Raw genomic sequence first — 22498 nt, 5'->3', positions numbered from 1 at the left:
AATATTGAGATTAGAACTGAGGAACAAATCGGAAAATATAAGAGCGTCTTCTCATGAGAACCAAAAGCTTGCTTTCTGTAGCTGAAGTTCCAGCTGCTTTTAATATCTGACTGCTGTGAGTATTTGCAGGTCTGTAGGATAGACTTTCACAGGCTGTGATTGACTGTCGATTGTTGTTATATTTAAAGTGATGCTATGATTGGCCGCATAGAGAGATGCCAGTGAAATCATACTCTCTCTGCATCCGTTTGGAGATGCTTCTAAGTTTCACATGGGGAGTCGGTCTTTACGGTTGATTACACCCTTCCAATTCATAGGTCTGGGTAAAGTTCTGTAGCACAGAGAGAACTGTGAATGTCATTGGAATGCAAGAGGGGAATGTTTGGATTCTCTGATGAACTCTTAAGCACAGGTTTTTGGGATGGGCAGGAGCTGCCGCACTGTGGGAAGATCCTAGTCTGGTACTATGCTGGAGTCTTTAACATGTTACTTGATATGCCGTCTACTGTCTGTGTAGTGCTGATAGCCTCATTTCCTCCAAGATACAAGGAGGTAACAGAGAAAACAGTGCCGGGGCTGCAAACATTAAACCCAACACCACAGGGGACAATATTTTCATGTGCCCAGAGTGGCCAGTATTGTGGATCTCATATAGGTCTTTTCATACTGGTAATTGTGGTTTATGTTAAGGATTTTGGGTCAACATTGTACTAAGCACTTGGGTAGATACAGGAGAATCAGGTCAGACTCAGGCCTTGTCCCATATAGGGCTAACATTTTAAGTAGGAGGGAGAATAGGGATTGAAGCCCCATTTTACAGGTGAGGAAACTGAACCCCAGAGAAGTGAAGTGATTTTCCCAGGGTCACACAGCAGGCAGTTGGCAAAGCCAGGATTAGAACACAGGTCCTCTGACTCCTGGGCCTGTGCCCTTTCCACTAGGCCACACTGCTTTTCAGTGGCATGCATTCAGAGGTGAATTTCACCATCAGTGGTGTCCTCTTCAAATATAAAGGACAACTTTGTATAATATATAGGGGACAGACCAGTTCTTCACTGGCGACTCCTAATTGTTAAATAGTTTATCAGCTTGGTTGCTGTACTGCAGCGAGTATTTACATCATTTCCTACTAGAAAGCTGTTGGCATACATGCTGATTAATCTTCATTCAGACTTGGGTGCTAGCCAGATAGCTATCCCCATCACATATCAAGTAGCCTACTTAAAGGTACAGATAGCCAGTATCAGAGCCAAATGGCCTCAAATGCATTCCCCGCCTTGTTAAAGGTAAAAAAGAACAACACATCTCCCATGCTTCTGGCATATCCTCTAAATTCTGTGGATTCCCATTGTGGAATTTAAAGATGTAGTTTTCTGTTCGGCTTACGATTACTCATTAAATTTAATGGAGTAGAACTTGCAAAGAATACCTAGGAATTCAAGTCATCTTTTATGGTCTGTTTTAATGGGCTAAATAAGATTTCAGAATGGGACTTTTGCAGCTGGTTGTTAATGTGATGGTGTTTGTCAGCTAGGAAGCTAGTACTTACCTGTCCACACCCATCTGCCAACAGCGAAGATCGGAACATCTTTATTTAGACCTCAGTTGGCATTTTGATAGGTGGCATTTATGGGGTGGGAATGGGTTTCATAAAATGCAGTTTTATCTGCAACTTCATGAACTAGACACCACCTTATTAACTTCTAGTGTTTGCTTATAGCCAACTATCAAGCTATGGAAGTAGGTTTTTAGCCTATAAAACCCTTCAGCTCCTTGGGAGATTTTTAATACCCATTTTCAACACTTATGTACACTTATCGCTCTGCCACTTGTCCGCTCTGTGACCTTGGGTAAGTAACTTCTCTGTGACTCAGTTTCTTCATCTGTAAAATGGGGATTATGACTGTGCCAGACATGGACTGTTTCCAAACTGATTAGCTTGTATTTGCCCCAGCACTTAGGACCACATCTGGTATGTAGTAAGTGCTGAACAAATACCTGGAGGTACAGAGAGTAGGTTGGCGAAAGAGGAGCGAAGTATGGGGCCTGGGTTATAGTAGGAGATGACCAAGATAAGGTAGAAGTTGATTGAGCCAGGGTCAGGCGGTTTTCTAAATTAGCAATTAGCAAGAAAATCCATCCTGGCTTAGTACAGTCCCTCAAATCCTCTGGAACCTCACTGCTTCCACCCCCAACTCCCAGAGGTTTTCACATGGACTTTTCCTGATCATAAAGGATTGACAGTTATGACCCCCAGGATAAATCAAACACATCCATTACCCTTCCAGCCTCTGAACTGTCAGTTAAACATGTCAGTTAATTCTCACAGATGCCCCACAAAGACAGTGCATGTCTTTTACTCTGCTGATGGTGCCCTTTTTGGTGATCTCTTCTAGGCATTGGACCAAGACAGAACTGCCCTGCAGAAAGTGAAGAAATCTGTAAAAGCAATATATAATTCTGGTCAAGGTAAGTTTTTCTTCTAAGCTTATGATGTGAATTTTTCAATGATACTTACAGCTGTGCTCTGTGACTGGCTAGATTTTCAGTGTATTGAGACAAGTGGAAAAGTAAATGGGTCAAGCAAATTCAGTTATGTTCTCTGCCTTCTAGCTCTGTTACCTGACACAGCCTGTCGGTTTTATTTATTTTTTAATTTGTACCTTCAGTGGGATGTTTGCGCTCGCAGATTGTTTTCTACCAAAACAGACTGGTGTTGTCGGGGGGCGGGGGGAATGTTCCCTAATTTTTTCAAGCAGTGACATTTATTGAGCACCTTCTGTGGACAGAGAACTGTACTAGTATTTGGGTGAGTTAGTAGAAACAATCCCTACCTAGAGTGACCTTACAATCTAGCCGGAACGGTAGACGCTAAAATAATTTTATAAACAGAAGGAAGGAAAAGTGGATATGTAGATGAGGGCTTAAATAATAAACAGAGAACTCAGGCAACAAGTGGATGTGAATACACAAGGGAGTAGTTGGCTCAGAAGTGCCGAAGTGTCAGTTGGAAATAAGGTGAAGAGTTTAGAAGCCAATTGGGGAAGGCTTCCTGGAGGAGATATGATTTCAAAAAGGTTTCGCAGATGTTCTATCCAGATCGTGAAATGATATCATGGGTTTAAGAAGAACTGAGTAAATTTGTATGTTTAACTTTGAGACGGGGTTTTGCTTGAGTGTGCACATGACTGACATCCTTTGTGGGTCCTCCTGTAGAAATTTGTAAGATGTCTGAAAAACAGGCAAGTTTCCTATTTTGTGTTGGAATTGTGGTTCTAAGGATTACATTATTTCCTGTCCATGAAGCACAGTGAGACAGAAGGGAGTCATTGTTAATGGCCAGGGTAATAAAAATTGTGGTATTTAAGTGGTTACTATATATCAAACGCTTTGCAAAATGCTAGGGAATCTACAATTCAGTATATAATATAAACACATCACACTGACGTTATCCTCTTATGAGGCTCACAGCTTAAAGTGGGGAGGGGAGAACAGGCATTTAATCCCCGTTTTGCAGAGGTGGAAACTGAGGCGCAGAGAAGTGACTTACCCAAGGTCCCACAGCAAACAAGTGGCGGAGCCCGGATGAGAACCTAGGTCCTTCTGACTCCCAGGTTCGTGCTTTATCCACTAGGCCAAGCTGCTGCTGCTTTAGACCTGGGTTCAAATCCCAGCTCCACCACTTGTTTGCTGTGTAACCTTGGCCAAGTCTCAACTTCTCTGTGCCTCAGTTCTGTCATTTGTAAAATGGGTTTGAAATATCCGTTCTTCCTTCACTTGAGATTGTGAGCCCCAGGTAGGTCAGTGACTGTGTTCCATCTGCTTATAGTTTATCCCAGCACTTTGCACAGTGCTTGGCAAATAGTAAATGCTTAATGAATACCGCAATTGTTATTATTGGCTGGAATGTTTCTTCTCGTATTTCTTGCAGCAATTCCTAAAATCTTGAATATCCATTAAATGACCCATATAACTCCAGGGGAATATGAAATCAGTTAAGCCGCATGAAACCTAAAAGTATTTCCTCTTGCATGTGGCAGCCTTTCTTTTTTTTTTTAAAAAAAAAAACCCTCTTCTTCACCCATATGCTCCAGAAATAGAGTTTTAGTCTGTCTGAAATTCTGAACTTAGTAGGCAAGAAAAGTTGGGTCTTCTCTGTTTCCTTATAGTCTCATTCTGTTGAAAAGAATCTGTTGTTTCCTGTTCTTTCCAAATTTGCTCTCACAAAAGGCTGTTTTTAGGTTCTTGCCAGGGATGTGTGATTGTAAAAGGGGAATGGGTTTGAAATAGATTGTTCTCTTCCTCCTATACCAGCAGCTCTCATCCTTCACACTCAAGATTGTGTGCTAAGGATGTGTAGGCTCACCCTCAAAGGAGCCACAAACACACCGTCCCCTGAAACCAAAGACTGATCTCTCCAAGGATGCGGGAGGGCCTGTGATTTGTCAAGGACTCATTGACCTTGTTAGCCTCGTTAGCTGCTGAGTTGCACACACACTCAGTTTCTGCAGCAGAAAGGAGACGCCTGAGGCCCTTCCTGATCCAAAGCCTCCTGGGCCTGACAGACCAAAATATGTACTTTATTATTATATGGTGGCTTCCTCAATGCTCATGCCAAGATATTTGTTTGATTAAAAGATTAGAAGCATATGCCATTGAAACAGATTTGTTCTTATTGATAACACATGGCACCACTTGCAAATCTGTAACATCACATGAGTGCAAATTTGGGCTCCTTAAATCTTTGAATCTTAGTGTGTGCAAGCAAGAAAAATGACAGTGGTATGTCCTTTGATTATAAGCATATGATTAAAAGGAGCTTACTTCCAAAAGACTTAGATTGTCATGAGCTATTTCATAGTTTTATTTGGAGATGGGAAAGAAAACATGTTCTTTTTCCCTCACCCTGTCTCTTTTTAGAATACTCCAGGAATAAATTAAGGTGCCTGATTAAAAAATCCTCTCAGCTAAGTCGGTAGCTATGGTATTGATTTAGCACTTTGTGTTGAACACTGTGCTAAGTGCTAGGGCAGATAATAAGCATCCCAGATGAGATACAGTGCCTGTTCCACATCGATCTAGGTTGGAGGTAGACAGGTGAAGACAACTGTGATGGATAATAATAATAATAATTGTGATTTTGTTAAGCGCTTACTATGTGCCAGGCACTGTACAAAGTGCCGGGGTCGATACAAGCAAATCGGATTGGTTACAGTCCCTGTCCCCCATGGGGCTCTCAGTCTCAATCCCCATTTTACAGATGAAGGAACTGAGGCCCCGAGAAGTGAAGGGACTTTCCCGAGGTCCCACAGCAGACGTGTGGTGGAGCTGGGATTAGAACCCATGACCTTGGATTGCAACAACAACAAGCAACAGAATTGTTTGTATCCTAGGGATTGGCAGTGCATTATGATTCCATTTAAGGTTTTTTAATTAAGCCATAATATTTGTGGGTGGGAGGAGTCCCTTTTCATGCATAAATATATTTCATTTGGGGATCTAGAATTCGAGAGGGATCCCAGTGAGAATCCCTAAATTATGCAGACAATGCAGAAAGCTCAGACGGTACAGGAGACAATAACCATGGAGCAACTGCTAAAAATAAGCAGGGAACCAAGATCCTTTCATGCAGATACAAAGCCACTGAATGCCCAGAGGAAGCTGAAAGCTCAACAAATGGCCAGAACCATTGTGTCCCTGGTAAAGCTGGGAGATAGAAGTCGCAGCTGAAAAAGTCAAGGGAAATACCAGTCTCTCACATGGAGGAAATGAGGATTCCATTCCAAAGCTTTAGTGTGGGCAGAGTTACAGCCACATGAGTCATTAGATCTATCACGGGTGTCTTAGTGGCCCAGCTCTTGGTTTGCCAAGACCATTCTGTGTGCTGCCCTTCATCAGCAGATTAGGATGGTTGAATGACTTTGTCCATTTTACAGACATGAAAATTGAGGCCTAGAGAAATGAAGGGCACTTGCTCAGTGTCATGGGAAGGAAGGGAGGAGCCAGATGAGATGGCATTTCATTTTGAACAGTCTCTTGCTTACATATAATCACCCTTTGGCCCCAGGAATCCCTGATTTAGAGGGGTTGGAGTGGAGAATGTCTTCAGAATTGCGAGCATTTGTGAACTTGAGTAAGGAAACGGGGAAAGCCTAAACTTTTCATCCACATTTGGAGCACTAAGGATCTGCCGCAAAATCCCAGAGATGCTAGTTAGGGTACTAAGTGATTACTGTGCCCTAAGCACAGAGATGGAGCCAAGATTATCAGGTTGGACACAGTCCCTGCCTCAATACGAAGTTCATAGTCTATTTTATTCCCATTACATAGAGCAGGGAATGTGTCTGCCAATTCTGTTGTACTCTCCCAAGCACTTTGTGCAGTGCTCTGCACTTAGTAAGCACACAGTAAATGTGATTGATTGAGGACACTGGAGCCCAGAGAGGTTAAGCAACCTGCCCAAGATCACACAAAGGGCCGGTAAGAGAGCTGAGGTGGAAACTTGTGAATTTCCAGTCCTATGCTCTTCCTATCAGGTGAGGTTGTGGCAACTCTTATACCTGCTCACTGCTCTCTATTACCTGCAATACCCTGGTCTGGACATGGAAAAAATACTGTTGCCCCCTTGCTGTTTGAATTGTAGTGTATCTTCAGACCGCAGAGCAGGCAGAATCATCAGCACCTTGTTATATACAGGAGAAATGTCAGACTGGTCCCTCACAGTCTAAGTGTCCAGCCCACACTCCCTGCTTTTACTTTATTTATTTTATTGGTTGGAAGCTTTTCATCTCAAAGTACCCTCCATTTGGGGAGATAAAGGAAAGTTTCAGTGGGATGACCAGTGTCTCTTATTGACTGAAATAAGCTGTAGCTCAAATCAGGAACATTTGTAATTCACCAATACAAATGAAAGAGCAAGAGAGGCTATTGAAAGAGTGATGTCTGACAGAGTGTGATTGAGTGTTTTTAAATAGGGTTTTAATTAAGTAGGGATTCAGACTTGGCTTAAACAGGATCCTTTTTCTCTCGTTATATTTATCATTAATGCCTTTTATGTGTGGTTTTTTATATTATATCATCTTTCCTAGTGTGTTGGTCATCAACCCTTTTCGCCCTCTGTAGTTTTAAATTGAGCCCCTTGGGAGAGGTGGGGCACGGACCTTGTCTAAATTTCAAACATGCCTTTTTTTCCCAGCACGTAGTACAGTGCTCTTAACACAGTAAATACTTAGTAAATACTTTGGACTGATTGATTAATCACTATTAATAGTAATAATCACCATAATATTACTGTATTACAGTATTAATAATCACCATAATCATTATGACTATTACAGAATAGGAGCAGTTGTGAATGTCTCCTCAAATTGATGTTAGGCCTAGACTGATCTAGCCATGCTTTCTAATAGAACTAGCAGATGAGTGTCCTAAGCCCCCAAAGAGGACACAGTATTAAGCAATTACTGTGTGTTGAACATTGGTAAGATCAGATACAGTCACTGGCTCACAAGAGGCTCACAGAATAGGTGGGTGAGGACAGACTCGTTGAAATAAATTACAAAAAGGGCATTTAACAGTGCAACAATCAAAAATAAAAGCCAATAGCTAGAGGACAGGTTTTTGTCATTATTCTCAAAGGTGGCCATTATCCTGGGAAGCAACCATTTCTTTCTCCCAGTTTAGAGAGAGGATCAGGTGTATCTAGCTTAAAAAGTTTTTAATCTGCTTTGAAGACATGGGATTCTGAGCAGTTATTCTAGGAAGCTTGCAGAGGAGTAAAGCTAAAATATGGGACTGAGGCATCTCCAAAATTCACAGGCCCTTATGGGTAAGGAGTATGACTTTGCTTCTTTTGGGCTTTCCCAAGCATTTACTAGAGTGCTGTGCACATAGTAATTGCTCAGTAAAATAGATTACTACTATTTCTGGGGTATCACCCTAGATCCTTGGGAGATAAAGGGTAGAACTGTTTGTCCAAAGTGGTGTGGGGCAGGCTGCTGCTATCAGACCCTTTGCTTTAGTTTTGTGGGGAGATATGGTGATATATGCCAGTAGAATCCCAATACTACATTGGTTACCCTGCCCCAATCAGTGGCTAGTTTTGATCTTCAGAAAATGTTCATTGAGGGTGGAGACTAGCCTGTGTGAGAGGATCCTCCTGACTGGAATGTGATTGGCTGATTGCCAGGTCTTGCGGGCTGGGGAGGGCCAGAGTAATCTCCAGGAATTCATCCATGGAAACAAAATAGCTACGTTAGTTTGTGAAGTATGAGGAGTAATTACAATAAATGAAATTATCACCACATTTGGGTGTTCAGGCAATATGGGCAGGACAAACACAGCAATCATTGAGGGAGAGGGGCACCTGGGTGCCAAAGAAGAAAAATGTCACACAGTTGGTAGGTTGTTTCTGGTGCCACTGAGGAGGCTGCCAAATCTTTCAAATATTCCATGTCAAAACACTTGTACCTGGATTAGGGGTCAGACCTACGTTCTTTGCAGTGCCCGCTGCCAGCACTGTCTAGAATACCCCCTGATGTTCTCAAGCTATTTAGGATTTCTTGGAGTCATTCAGCCGCCTGGAAAATCTGTCTTGAAAATATCTCTGTCCCACCATCCTATTTGCCCTCTACAGACTCCACCCATTTTAAGAGCCAAAACCCAATCCATAAAGAGTAAAGTTCCAGATTTGAGATAGGGGTTAAAACATTTTATTAATCATTCATTGGTTAGACACAAGGCTCCCTGGGCATAGCAAAGTGGGATCTGTTATGAAGGACAAAGCAGGGGCAGGGGGCTGGGACTGTCTTGGCTCGGGTGCCAAGGGGATGGGGGTAATCCCGAGTTGGCTGCAGGCAAGCTGGCGGTGAATTCCCATGGATGTTGTACTGTCATGTGATCCAGGAATGTGGAGGAGCTGTTCTGACGAATGGCTTTTCTAGGTGGTAGGGGAGGGAAGAGGATGAAGAAAGAAGAGAGGATTAAAAACCCTGGAGCAATCCCCTCTTCCCTAACTCTCCCTCCCCTAAACTGCCACTGATTGCCCTCTGCAGTGGTGCTCCCACTGAGGAACAGGGGACAGCTAGTGGCAGTGCTACAGCGACTTAAGACCCTCAATCCCACTTCCTTGCACCCAATGCCTGCCCTCTCCCTGAGCTGCCCCTGCTTCCCCCCTGCAATGTGGGGCTGCAGAGACAGCTGCCGGGCCACACCAGCAGACACTGTCACAGCACTCCTTCATTAGCCAGGATCCTCCTTTGATCGGCCTGCGTCTTCACCTCCTTCCTGAAGAACGATTTGCCCCTGCTGAAGGAAAAAATCTTCCCCACAGATTTGGAAGTGGGTGAGGCAAATGCTCCCACACCTGCTTAACCCCAGCCCTCCCCTAGGCCCAGGGGCCACCCCAAAGAGAAACAGTAGTCCCACAGTACATGGAAGGATCTTCTTCCTGGCCCCCTGGCACCTCTCTCTCAGGTGCTGCCAATGGCCTTGGCCTACTCTGAAGTCAGCCTCTAGGGAGACTGTTTGTGCTCCTCCTCATTGAGTCCTGGTGCTCGCTTCCCGGGCAGGGGAAGATCAAGCCCAGGGTGCCAACAGCCACCTGTCTCACGAAATCCCCCAGGCACGCAGTGCCATTAGGACCAAGTACTAACTTGACCAAGTTCAAATAGATGTCATGGTTTTCCCGACCAAGAACAGACATTCATAAATAAAATAATTCAGAGCTATAGTTACTAGCAAAATGGGTTGTCTTTCCCCCTGGGGCAAGTCAGTGGGTCTAATATGTCCTACTGAGCTTGCTCTCCCCAAGCCCCCTACATAATAACCACCCAAAAGTAGGCAAAGATAAAAAACCTTCCCATCTTTTATCTTCCAAATTCAGACTAGAATTATTTTGTTATCCTTAAAAAAAAACAATCCACATATCCACATCCAATGGAATTGAGTGTTGTGCTTTATATGTCATTCAGGCTTTTAATCATTAATTTTAGTTTTAAACTATTTTATTGAATTTTGTGTTTCTTATTTTAACTCTACATTTATTTTAATTAGTTTATTGACTTTTTAAGAACTGAGCTGACTACTGCAGAAGCTTTTTATTGGTTTAGTTTAACTACTTGTATATTAACTACCCTAGTTAACTGATATTCCATTGAACATAGATTGGGTGTATTAAAATTTGGTTTGTTTTTGTGAAAACATTTGAGAAAAGGGAATTATCTCTCGTCTGTGCTTTAATTTATAAAATGAAGTCCTGATATGGCGCCATAGAATTTAAGGGGAACACAGACCATGAAAATATGAAGGAGAGAATTAAATAAGGTATTTGGCATAAAACCAGAACTTCTTTTTCTTTAAATACACTTCTACCTAAAGGAACATGGCCATGAAGACCAGGAAGAGAGAATTAGATTAGGTATATTTGGCAAGAAGCTTTCCTCCTGAATACTCTATACACTTTGAGGAACACAGGCCATAAAAACCTGAAAGAGAGAATTAAATTGGATATTTGGCATGATGCCAATGTACCCTTTTCTTTAAAAACTCTCATCCCTCTATAGAGAATACAGGCCATGAAGACCTGAAAGAGAGAATTAAACAGGATATTTGGCATTAAGCCAATATACCCTTCTCTTCTCTTCAGTCCCTTTTCTTTAAAAACTCTCGTCCCTCTATAGAGAACATAGGCCATGAAGACCCAAGGAGAGAATTAAATTGGATATTTGGCATTAAGCCAATATATCTTTTCCTTTAAATAGTACCTTTTCCCTAAGGAGAATACAGGCCAAGAAGACCTGAAAGAGAGAATTAAACAGGATATTTGGCATGAAGTTGATATACCGTTTTATTTAAATGCTCTCTTCCCTCTCCAGAGAACACAAGCCATGAAGACCTGAAGGAGAGAATTAAACTGGGTATCTGGCATCAAGCCAATATACCCTTTAATTTAAATACTCTCTCCTCTCTATGGAGAACATAGGCCATAAAGACTTGCAAGAGAGAATTAAACTGGATATCTAGCATGAAGCCAATATACCCTTTTATTTAAATACTCTCTTCCCTCTATAGAGAACACAGGCCATGCAGTTCTGAAGGAGCTATTTAAACTGTATATCTGGCATGAAGCCCATATACCCTTTTCTCTAAGTACTTTATTCCCTCTAAGGAGAACATAGGCCATGAAGACCTGAGGAGAGAATTAAATTGGGTATCTGGCATGAAGCCTGTATACCCTTTTCTTTAAACAGTCTCTTCCCTCTAGGGAGAACACAGGCCATGGAGACTTGAAGGAGAGAATTAAACTGGATATTTAAATGTGAAGCCAATATACCCATTTTTTTTAGTACTCTTCCCACCAAAGAGAACACAGGCCATGATGACCTGAAGGAGAGATTTAAATTGTATATCTGGCATGAAGCCTATATACCCTTTTCTCTAAGTACTCTCTTCCCTCTAAGGAGAACACAGGCCATGAAGACCTGAAGAAGAGAATTAAACAAGATAATAGGCATGAAGCCAAGCTCATTTTCTTCCATAAATATGCTCTCCACTCTAAAGGGTGCAGAGGTCATGAAGATGGTACAGAGGTCATGAAGACCTGAGAGCCTCAAATGGGAAAATTAAACAGGATACTTGACACAAACCATTCTCTCTTTTTAGCCCCTAATATATTCTTTTTCAGGTGGTACACAGGCCATGAAGACCTGAAAGACAATTAAAGGAGATATTTGGCCTGAAGCCAATCTAATTTTCTCTCTTAGCTATGCTCTCTGTTCCAGGGGACACGCAGGCCATGAAGATCTGAAAGATTTAAGCAATATATTGGCGTGAAGCCAGTCTGTACTTTTCTCCCAAAACATTCACTACACTCTGAGGAACACTGGCCATGAAGACCTTCAGAATTAAATGGGATATATGGTGTGATGCCAGTCTCCCCTTTTACTTTTTAAATAGTCTCTCCAATCTATCAAAACCACAAACCATGAAGACCTAAAGGAGACTTTAAATGGCTATTTGGCATGAAGTCAATATCTTTTTCTTCCTTAAGTATTCTCTCTGTCCCAAGGAGTACATGAGCTGGGAAGACCTGAAGAACTAAACAGGATACCTGGCATGAAATCAATCTCTCCTTTTATTCTTAAATATTCTCTGCACTCTAATGGTATCAAAAACCATAAAGACCTGAAGGAGAGACTTGTTTCAGGTGTTTGTCATGAAGGCGATCTCCTTTTATGTGTTGAATATTCTCTCTGCTCTAAAGAGTACACAGACCTTGAAGACCTTAGAGAATGAAACAAGATATTCGGCATGAAGCCAATCTCTCCCTCCAGTAGAAGGGACATGAAAATTGGAGGGGTTTTTACCAGGCTCCTCCTTTCACCACTTGATATTCTCCTTTAATCTGTAAAATTGTAGCTTTCTTAAGGTTTTCTCTCCAGTGCCTAGGTCACAAAAGTCAGACTAGGTGACTATATTGGAAGTTAGAGAATTGGAATTTCCTCCTCTAAATCAAATATGCAATTTTGTCTCCCCAAAACTTTATGGTCATAGAGGCCTAGGGTGGAGCCCTCCCTAGCCTCTCAGGGATTAGTTTGGACCCTAAAAGAGTTTCTCTTTATCCATCTCTTGCCCAAGTGTCTGCATCTTGATCTATAACCATGTTGTCTTCATTGCTGTCTTCATTCTGACAGTTTTCTTTCCTTTGAAAAATCCAAGCCTTTTGGAATTTTTGAATTGTCAGTGCAGTTCTGTTGTGGGTGAAAATCATTTTTGATAATATCCTTATAAAATGCAGTCTTTCGAAGTTGAGCATTGTGTTAAATTTACCCAATTAATATCGAGTGCATTTTTTTGCCATCCTGACAGACAAGTTTTTCTTTGGTCATATCATGATTACTGCACTGTATGCACAAAAAATAAAACTCCGAGGAGTTAAGATAATGTCACACTGCACTAAGTTCCCATCTGTGACATGTCATTGATGAGGGTCATCACTGAATGTGATTAGATCAAATCCTGACAATTACCCCACTGCACCTAATGTCACCCTACTTCAAAATTATGCCTTCTCTTACTTTTGGCGAATCCAGCATCTCGCCACCTGGCCCTCCTTACCCTGCCCTTGGCTAAGTGTTGCTGTCCTCAAGCCTCCAAGTCTGTCTGGATTCCTGCTAGATAATTTCTCGAAACCTTCTGGGTCCACAGATATGCAGAGGCAGAAGAAGGATGTGAAAACTCTCTGCAAAAAACTTGGCGCACCTTTGAAAACCTATATAATTTGTTAGTGTTTGTTACTTTTAAGAGTAAAACACATATTAGCCTATCTCCTCGTTAAATCAATGTCCCCCGTTCTCCTTTGACTTGGCCCTTGTGCTTCTGTTCAGCTGTTCATTAGGAAATCTTGTGGTTCAGTTCTTACTCCACTTCCACTGCTGTTGGCAAGCACACGGTTGTTTCTTCTGACATAGTGTTATGTGTGTCCTGCCTGCAGTTGCTTAGAGAAGCAATATAACTTCTTCCCCTGAAGTCAAAGGCCCACAGGGAACATAGGCAGTACAAGTTTCTGAAAAGAAGTCAGTCTGGATTTGAGCAGAATGACATATAAAAATTTCCCTAGCATACATCAGGGATCCCATTCCCAAACTGTGTCTTAACAATGTTAGTAAGGGACTTTGGGTGTGAAGGGATTTTTCTCTGCTCTCTTTGAAAGTGTCGATTTCCTGTTATAGAACATATGTCCAATACCAGTAGTCAGGGGAGAAAACTGTTATAAATTGGAGGGGTTTCCCATTGAAATCCCGATGGATTTCCCTTCTCAGGCCCCCGGTTCCTCCCCCTCCTCCTTCCCTCACCCCCAACGATCTGGCCTCCTACTTCATTAACAAAATTAAATCCATCAGGTCCGACCACCCCAAAGTCTCTTCCCCCCTTTCTCCATCCCCCCGGCTCTCAACACTCTCTGCTACTCTCCCATCCTTCCCAGCAGTATCCTCAGAGGAGCTCTCCTCCCTCCTCTCAAGTGCTACTCCGGCCACCTGTGCTTCTGACCCCATTCCCTCTCATCTCATGAAATTTCTCGCCCCATCCCTTCTCTCCTCCTTAACTTCCATCTTCAACCTCTCACTCTCCACTGGTTCCTTCCCCTCTGCTTTCAAACATGCTCATGTCTCTCCCATCCTAAAAAAACCCTCTCTTGACCCCACCTCACCTTCTAGTTATCACCCCATATCCCTCCTACCATTCCTTTCCAAACTCCTTGAACGAGTTGTCTACACTCGCTGCCTAGAATTCCTCAACAACAACTCTCTCCTCGACCCCCTCCAGTCTGGCTTCCGTCCCCTACATTCCACGGAAACTGCCTTCTCAAAGGTCACCAATGACCTCCTGCTTGCCAAATCCAACGGCTCATACTCTGTCCTAATCCTCCTCAACCTCTCAGCTGCCTTTGACACTGTTGACCACCCCCTTCTCCTCAACACACTGTCTGACCTTGGCTTCACAGACTCTGTCCTCTCCTGGTTCTCCTCTTACCTCTCCGGTCATTCTTTCTCAGTCTCTTTTGCAGGCTCCTCCTCCCCCTCCCATCCTCTTACTGTGGGGGTTCCCCAAGGTTCAGTGCTTGGTCCCCTTCTGTTCTCGATCTACACGCACTCCCTTGGTGACCTCATTCGCTCCCACGGCTTCAACTATCATCTCTACGCTGATGACTCCCAGATTTACATCTCTGCCCCTGCTCTCTCCCCCTCTCTCCAGGCTCGCATCTCCTCCTGCCTTCAGGACATCTCCATTTGGATGTCTGCCCGCCACCTAAAGCTCAACATGTCGAAGACTGAACTCCTTGTCTTCCCTCCCAAACCTTGCCCTCTCCCTGACTTTCCCATCTCTGTTGACGGCACTACCATCCTTCCCGTCTCACAAGCCCGCAACCTTAGTGCCATCCTCGACTCCACTCTCTCATTCACCCCTCACATCCAAGCCGTCACCAAAACCTGCCGGTCTCAGCTCCGCAACATTGCCAAGATCCGCCCTTTCCTCCCCATCCCAACCGCTACCCTGCTCATTCAAGCTCTCATCCTATCCCGTCTGGACTACTGCATCAGCCTTCTCTCTGATCTCTCTGATCTCCCATCCTCGTGTCTCTCTCCACTTCAATCCATACTTCATGCTGCTGCCCGGATTATCTTTGTCCAGAAACACTCTGGGCATGTTACTCCCCTCCTCAAAAATCTCCAGTGGCTACCAATCAGTCTGCGCATTAGGCAGAAACTCCTCACCCTGGGCTTCAAGGCTGTCCATCCCCTCACCCCCTCCTACCTCACCTCCCTTCTGTCCTTCTCCAGCCCAGCCCGCACCCTCCGCTCCTCCACCGCTAATCTCCTCACCGTACCTCGTTCTCGCCTGTCCCGCCATCGACCCCCAGCTCACGTCATCCCCCGGGCCGGGAATGCCCTCCCTCTGCCCCTCCGCCAAGCTTGTTCTCTTCCTCCCTTCAAGGCCCTGCTGAGAGCTCACCTCCTCCAGGAGGCCTTCCTAGACTGAGCCCCTTCCTTCCTCTCCCCCTCATCCCCCTCTCCATCCCCCCCTTCTTACCTCCTTCCCTTCCCCACAGCACCTGTATATATGTATATATGTTTGTACATATTTATTACTCTATTTATTTATTTATTTTACTTGTACATATCTATTCTATTTATTTTATTTTGTTAGTATGTTTGGTTTTGTTCTGGCTAGAGAATTTGTGCTAGCATCTTTTTGTGGGGAGTGGTGCCGCACCTCCCGCGCCCCCCCTGCCCACGGCCATCCTACCCTGACTAGAATAATGGAAGCCACCAAAATTTCAGTGAGAGAAATTATTCCTAAATTAATTTGCCTTCCACGTGGGCAGAAAAAAAAGCCCAACTGAACTAAAAGTGCTATTTACATGTCCGTCAAGAAAATTACAGAATCTCCTTCAATATTTTGTGTGTTTTGTATTAGGTGTATTCTGTGTAGGCTGTGTATTTTAGTCTATATACTGTATTCTTTCTTTAGCAGGAACGCTTCAGTGCCACCTTCTCCTCCTTTTCATATAGAATGTCAGGATTTTACAACCCGATTCTTCAAATATTATTTTCATTTCTCTCAGAAGAAATCTTATTAGAAAATTGGAGCAGTCTTCAATTTCTCCTTTGGAAACAGACCTCTTCTGAGGGGAAATGTGAATTTCTAGTCACTAATGTGGAGTAAATGATATATAGATTTTAGTGAGAAATTTATCATTCATTCAGTTGTATTTACTGAGCGCTTACCTTGTGCAGAGTACTGTGCTAAGTGCTTAAGAAGTACAATTCAGCAATAAATAGAAACAGTCCCTGCTCACAGTATACAAAGGGGGAGACAGACATCAAAAGAAGCAAACAGGCATCAGTAGCATCATTATAAATAAATAAAATTATACATATATATATTTATCATTAATTAAAGTACATAGAATTATAATTATAAATATGTACATGTATACACAAATGCTGTGGGGCAGGGAGAGGGTCACTAAATAGATTTGGCTTTTTCAAAAAATAACTTAAGAATACAGGCTTCTTTGACCAAAAGTGAAATCCAGAGATGATTTGTCTAGAAAATGGTAGAAACTTCTCCCAACTGATTTTCCTCCTAGGTTAAAAAGTGATTTCTTTTTCTGTACATTTAGTATTCGAATGGAAAAGGATTAGTTGGGAAGTAGTTACCTGAAAATAATATAAGTTCTTTTTGGGAAGCAGGTTCTAATTCTAGTTTCAACTTTTTTGGGAATGGTTACTTCAGAACTTAATTTGTATATGTTACGATTGGGCCAATAATGGATTTTTTGTAATGGGCTTAATGAGTGATTGAGACAATATTCTGGCAATTTTAGTTCAGTATTTTTTGAGAATGTGTTCACTTCTAATCTTTGCTGTTTCAACACAAAGTAACAATATTAATTTTTTTTAGATCATGTACAAAATGAAGAAAATTATGCACAAGTTCTGGATAAATTTGGAAGTAACTTTTTAAGTCGGGACAACCCAGATCTTGGCACTGCTTTTGTAAAGTTCTCCACACTTACTAAGGAACTTTCAACCTTGCTGAAAAATTTGGTAAGTATGTTATGAAACTGAAAAAAATGTCATTTGTGAAAGGCTTTACGTATGAGATGTTTAGGCATCTAACCCATAAAACTGTGCTCTGTGTGGCTGTCTCCTCTTTGGAGTATAACTGTAATGGCCTTTCAAATTTGTTTTTCAGACAGGTAAACTCAAACCACAGTTCACTTGCATGGGTTTTATAAGGAATTATAGAAATATGAGTATGTGCTAGGGAAATTTACCCCAGGTTTGACTGCATTACTTAATTGGAAGCAAAGCACTAATATGCACCTCAGAGAAATTATTTTTAAATCCTGAAGGTCTACGAAATTCATGAAAGGAACTCTCAGCTTTTCAGTTGATTATCCAAAAGGTGGATTTTCCTTGATCTTTGCTTCATTTCTTGGTCCTTCCTGTTGTCAGCCCAGTTGGTCATCTCCAAAGACTGACACGGGTGAATGAAAGGTGGTGCTAGTATCTTTGGTTGAAGGGTTTGGTAGAGGAGGGTTAAGAAGACAAATAACTGTGGATCCCAATTTTCACTGTGTTACTATTAATCAATTAATGGTATTTGCTGTTTACTGTTATTGAGGACAATTGAGATTTGGTTTTGGCCAAACTAAGGGTAAATCAGGGCCAAGCCATATTAAAACAGCTGTGAAGGCCTGCCAAGAGACCTTGAGGGACTTCCACCATCTCTCCACAGTCCATATTCTCCAAAGGGCTGTTTATAGACCCCTACTACTAAAAATGGTGTCTTGCCTAGTTCTGGAAATTCCTGATCTTCTGGAAATCAGATTCAGAGCAGGCAGAGAGTAGGGGAAGAAGGAAAGTGGTTTGAATCCCCATTATCAAGGTTGGGGCTTTTGAGGGGCATATAGCCTTGACCCCTTTTTCCAGGACTGCCGCCCACCATATTGCTGCCTGAACCCTGCCCCCCTGCTGGAGTGAAAGGCGGCTGAAAAAGGGAAAATAGGATACAGAACTTTCTTAGTTATGGTTTGTTTTTAACTGCTCCCTATGGGCCATCACTTTGCTGAATGCCAGTGTAGGCAAAAATATAACACGTCAGGCACAATTCTCATCCCACTTAGGACTCACAGTCTAGGTGGAGATAAACAGTGATAATAATGATAATAATAATTATGCTATCTGTTAAGCACATACTATGTGCCAAGCACTGTTCCAAACACTGGTGTAGAGTCTAGATAATCGGGTTGGACATAGTTCCTGTCCCACATAGGACTCACAGTTTTAATCCCCATTTTATAGATGAGGGAACTGAGGCACAGAAAAGTTGTGACTTACCCAGAGTCACAGAGCAGACAAATGGCAGAGCTGGAAGTAGAACCCAGGTCCTTTTGACTCTCAAGCCCATGCTGTCTCCACTATGCCAATAAAGAGAGGTAACGGGATTACAACAACAACAGACAACAAGCAAATCAAACAGTGACTTTTATGGGTGGGAGTCTTCAGAATTCGTGCCTCACCCCACTCCTGGTAAAAAGTCCTTAGTTACAAACCATCTCAGCCACCTCAGGGTTCTCGGTTGTCCTCCAGATTCTTTGAAGGGAGGGATTGGGTCTACCAACTGTATTGTACTTGCTAAAGCATTTAGTACAGCAGTAGCACAGTGTAAGCACTCATTAAATACCATTGATAGATTGATTCTCAGAGCTGGTAAAGTATTCTTCCATCAAATGGTGTCCTGTCAGTTCAAGGGAGGCTGTTTCTGACCTGGGATGGAAGGAGTTAAGGGGGAGTTTTAATATTTTAAAATTCATTATCCTTCTGTTTTTAGATTGTAAACTCTTTGTCACCAAAAGCTGCCTCACTTTCTGTGCCATTTACAAATGGCTAGCAAAGTGCTCCATGCACAAAGTAATTGCTCAACAAATATTAGTGATGTTAATATGTATTCTGTATTAAGGAAGCTCTCATGCTCTATCTCTGATATTAAGGATTCTAAAGTGATGGATCATAGGTGCCCCTTTCCCTCTCCCCTAGTCCAGCTGCAGGTTGGGATTTAGAAGGATTGAGTCCTCAAGTGGCTTTTTGCCCACCCCTGCTCTAGATCATGCTGACTCCCTTAAATTGAAAGTTGGTCATCCTGATAATTTAGTAATTTTGCTGTCTGTCTTAAAGCTAGCTCTGCTATCTATCAGGTGAGGAGAGTTAGTTTTTAAACAACTGCTCTTTCTGAAATCTAAGACAAAGAAGGCCTATCATTTACTACTGGTTCCCGAGCTATCCCCTTTTCTGTTGTTAATGCTTTCCATATCCGAACTTACTTAGAAAGAGGGATTTGAGCTAAATTGTGTTAATTTCACTTATGTGGTAACAAATTGAGGAGAAGAGAGTCAAGGAGGGGGGCAGGTTGGAATCATATGTTAAAGAGTTAAAAGGAGAAATCATCAGGGAAAATCATTTCAGTGTCACCTCTCCCAGGGGCTTGGATTTAGGCAACATGAGATTAAATGAAAATTGCACTTACAATTGGAGGAAGTGACCTCATCCAAGTGCCTTGCAAGGCTTTTAGGGCATCTGGTAGCTTCGCTCCACTCCGTGTTTAGGAAGCTTTCACAGCTTGCACAATGCTCCAGAGAATTATTTTTTTGCTGTTAGAGGGAGGTTATTGCTGCCGAGTTGCCAAAACGAGCAGATTTCTCCATCTGCAAACTTTCCTGTTTGCCCTCTGTGATCATGCGGTATCGTGATTTGGATATTCTTTTAAGACTATTTTTCTCTAAGATTGTTTCCCAGATATACCAAAGAATAAAAGTACAGGCCCAGGAGTCAGAAGGACCTTGGTTCTAATCCCGACTCCACTTCTTGTCTGATGTCTGTCCTTGGGCAGATCACTTCTCTGTGCCTCAGTTACCTCATCTGTGAAATGGGGATTGAGACTGGGAGTCCTATTTGGGACAGGGACTCTGTCCAATGTATTATCTTGTATTTACCCCAGTGGTTAGTACAGTGCTTGGCACATAGTAAGAGCTTAACAAATACCACTATTATTATTATTATTACTATTGGTAATAAGAGTTAAAAAATCAAATTGGGGTTATTGTCTCTAGAAAACAGAATTTGTCCCTTATTTAAAAGGCAAGAGAAAAACAGACAAGTATTTTTTTTTCTGGTATTTGTTAAGCGCTTACTATGTGCTAGGCACTGTTCTGTGTTTTGGGGTCGATAACAGTTGTGGAATTTAAGTGTTTTCTATGTGCCAGGCACTACACTAAGCGCTGGGGTGGATACAAACAAATTGGGTCGGACATAGTCCCTGATTCACATTTTACAGATGAGGTAACTGAGACACAGAGAAGTGAAGTGATTTGCCCAAAGTTACACAGCAGACAAGGGGCAGAGCTGGGATTAGAACCTAGGTTCTTCTGACTTCCAAGCCTGGGCTCTATCCATGAGACCACACTGCTTCTCAACAATAAACTGGTACCCTTCTCCTTCCTCCTTCTTTTGTTCACTATTGAATGTGTGTGGCTGGATATGGCCACACAGACCTAAAGGATTCTGGGTGACACTTTGCTGAGATTTTTGATGCCCCTTTGCTGACCCCATGATGTAACTGAGGTTATGTAATTAAGGAAGTCATAAGGACAAGTATGAAAAGGTTCTGGACCAAAGTTCTCAAAGCCCCTATAGTTGCTGATCATGTCACTGGATGGACCCCCCGATCACAGTTCTCCTCCTTCCTCTCCCCACCCTCCTTCAGCACCACTGACTTTTTCCAGGTCCCTATAAACACAGGCACCTCTTTCGAGCCTTGGGATTCAGCGGCAGGAGCTAAGGCAGAGGGGGAGACTGGGGACTGAATATAAAAATACTGAATATAAAGGTGTCCAGTGCTGAATTTGTCCTGGACAGGGAACTGACCCTCTGAAAGCCCGACGAATGGCCCATGCGTGTGGGTGTGTGCATCTGGCTGGCTGTCACTTTCAAATATGATGCTACTGCTTGTGATTGGTGAATGCCTGATCTTTTATGAAATGGAAAGTGATGAGCCAATGGATAGAATTCTTACAATAATAATAGTAATAATTATTATGGTACTAGTTAAGTGCTTACTATGTGCCAAGCACTGTTCTAAGTCCTGGGGTAGATACAAGTTAATCAGATTGGACACAGTCCCTGTCTCACATGGGGTCACACTTTTAATCCTCACCCCCACCCATTTTACAGATGAGGTACTTGAGGCACAGAGAAGTCAAGTGACTTGCCCAAGATCACACAGCAGACATGTGGTCCTTCTGATTCCCAGGCCCATGCTCTCTCCACTAGTCCATGCTGCTGCTTATTATTCAAGACCTGTGGGCTACTGGGTTGGTGATTCAGAAGGGGTATTTGGTACAGTCTCTGAGCAGGAATAGGCCATTGTTCTGTAATTTAGCAGTCCTATGTGGTGTAAGTCTCCATTTTTGCGGGGCACTCACGCAGCATGAATGCTCCCAGGAGAATCATCTAATTTGTCATTAGTAATAAATTATTATGGAATAACCATTAGAAAGTTTGCGGATTATGGCAGAGGACAGGACGTTCTGCAGAAGGTATATGCATGGAGTCACTAAGAATCGGAAATGATCTGATGGCACTTAATAATAAGAAATTATTGTCTCAATCTCCACAACTGCCATTTCAGCAGTTCTGTGCCAACTGTGCACTTATTTAATAATAATAATAATAATAATAATAATAGCATTTATTAAGCACTTACTATGTGCAAAGCACTGTTCTAAGCACCCGGGAGGTTACAAGGTGATCAGGTTGTCCCACGGGGGCCTCACAGTCTTAATCCCCATTTTACAGATGAGGGAACTGAGGCACAGAGAAGTTAAGTGACTTGCCCAAAGTCACGTAGCTGACAATTGGCAGAGCTGGAATTTGAACCCATGACCTCTGACTCCAAAGCCCGTTCTCTTTCCGCGCTGCTTCTCTTTACCAACAACCATGTTCAATACTTTTGTAAAGACCCTATTATTTAAATACTCACCTATAAATTTCCTTTACTTCCTCCTCCTATTTTTAAATTACTTCAGTGTCTGACTCCCCACTAGATTGCAAGCTCCTCAAGGACTGGGATCTCTTTGCACATAGTAAGCGCTTAATAAATGCCATAAAAAGTACTAAGTACAGTTCTGTGCACTTAGTAGGTGCTCAGTAAACAGTACAGATTGGAAAAATGTGTGGAGTCTGTCTAGATCCCCAGAGAATCTCACTTTCTCCCCCACTGAGGTCAGTCACGTTGGGACTATTATCACAGATGATTGTGGTATTGAGCTTCTTTTGGCACGGAAGGAAAAGGGTCATTAGATTTTTCACTACTGCGTTGGCAGTTGATTTGCAGTGGATTAATAAACTGTTCACCAAGGAGAACATATTTA

General features: G+C 42.5%; 1 protein-coding gene across 3 annotated transcripts in view; it reads left to right on the top strand.

Annotated features, from left to right (window-relative positions):
• The window catches only part of ASAP1 (ArfGAP with SH3 domain, ankyrin repeat and PH domain 1), a 202503-nt gene that overhangs the window by 107652 nt on the left and 72353 nt on the right, over positions 1 to 22498 (top strand). For all 3 annotated transcript variants that reach the window (XM_038760067.1, XM_038760066.1, XM_038760065.1), the window contains exons 4-5: positions 2397 to 2469; positions 16969 to 17114. In XM_038760067.1, coding sequence (XP_038615995.1) covers positions 2397 to 2469; positions 16969 to 17114 — 219 coding nt within the window. The remainder of the gene's footprint in view (positions 1 to 2396; positions 2470 to 16968; positions 17115 to 22498) is intronic.

Source organism: Tachyglossus aculeatus, chromosome 18, assembly GCF_015852505.1.
Source record: "Tachyglossus aculeatus isolate mTacAcu1 chromosome 18, mTacAcu1.pri, whole genome shotgun sequence".
Taxonomy (NCBI): Eukaryota; Metazoa; Chordata; class Mammalia; order Monotremata; family Tachyglossidae; genus Tachyglossus; species Tachyglossus aculeatus.
Note: the sequence above shows the minus strand (reverse complement) of the source record. Positions and strands in the feature narration are given on the sequence as shown.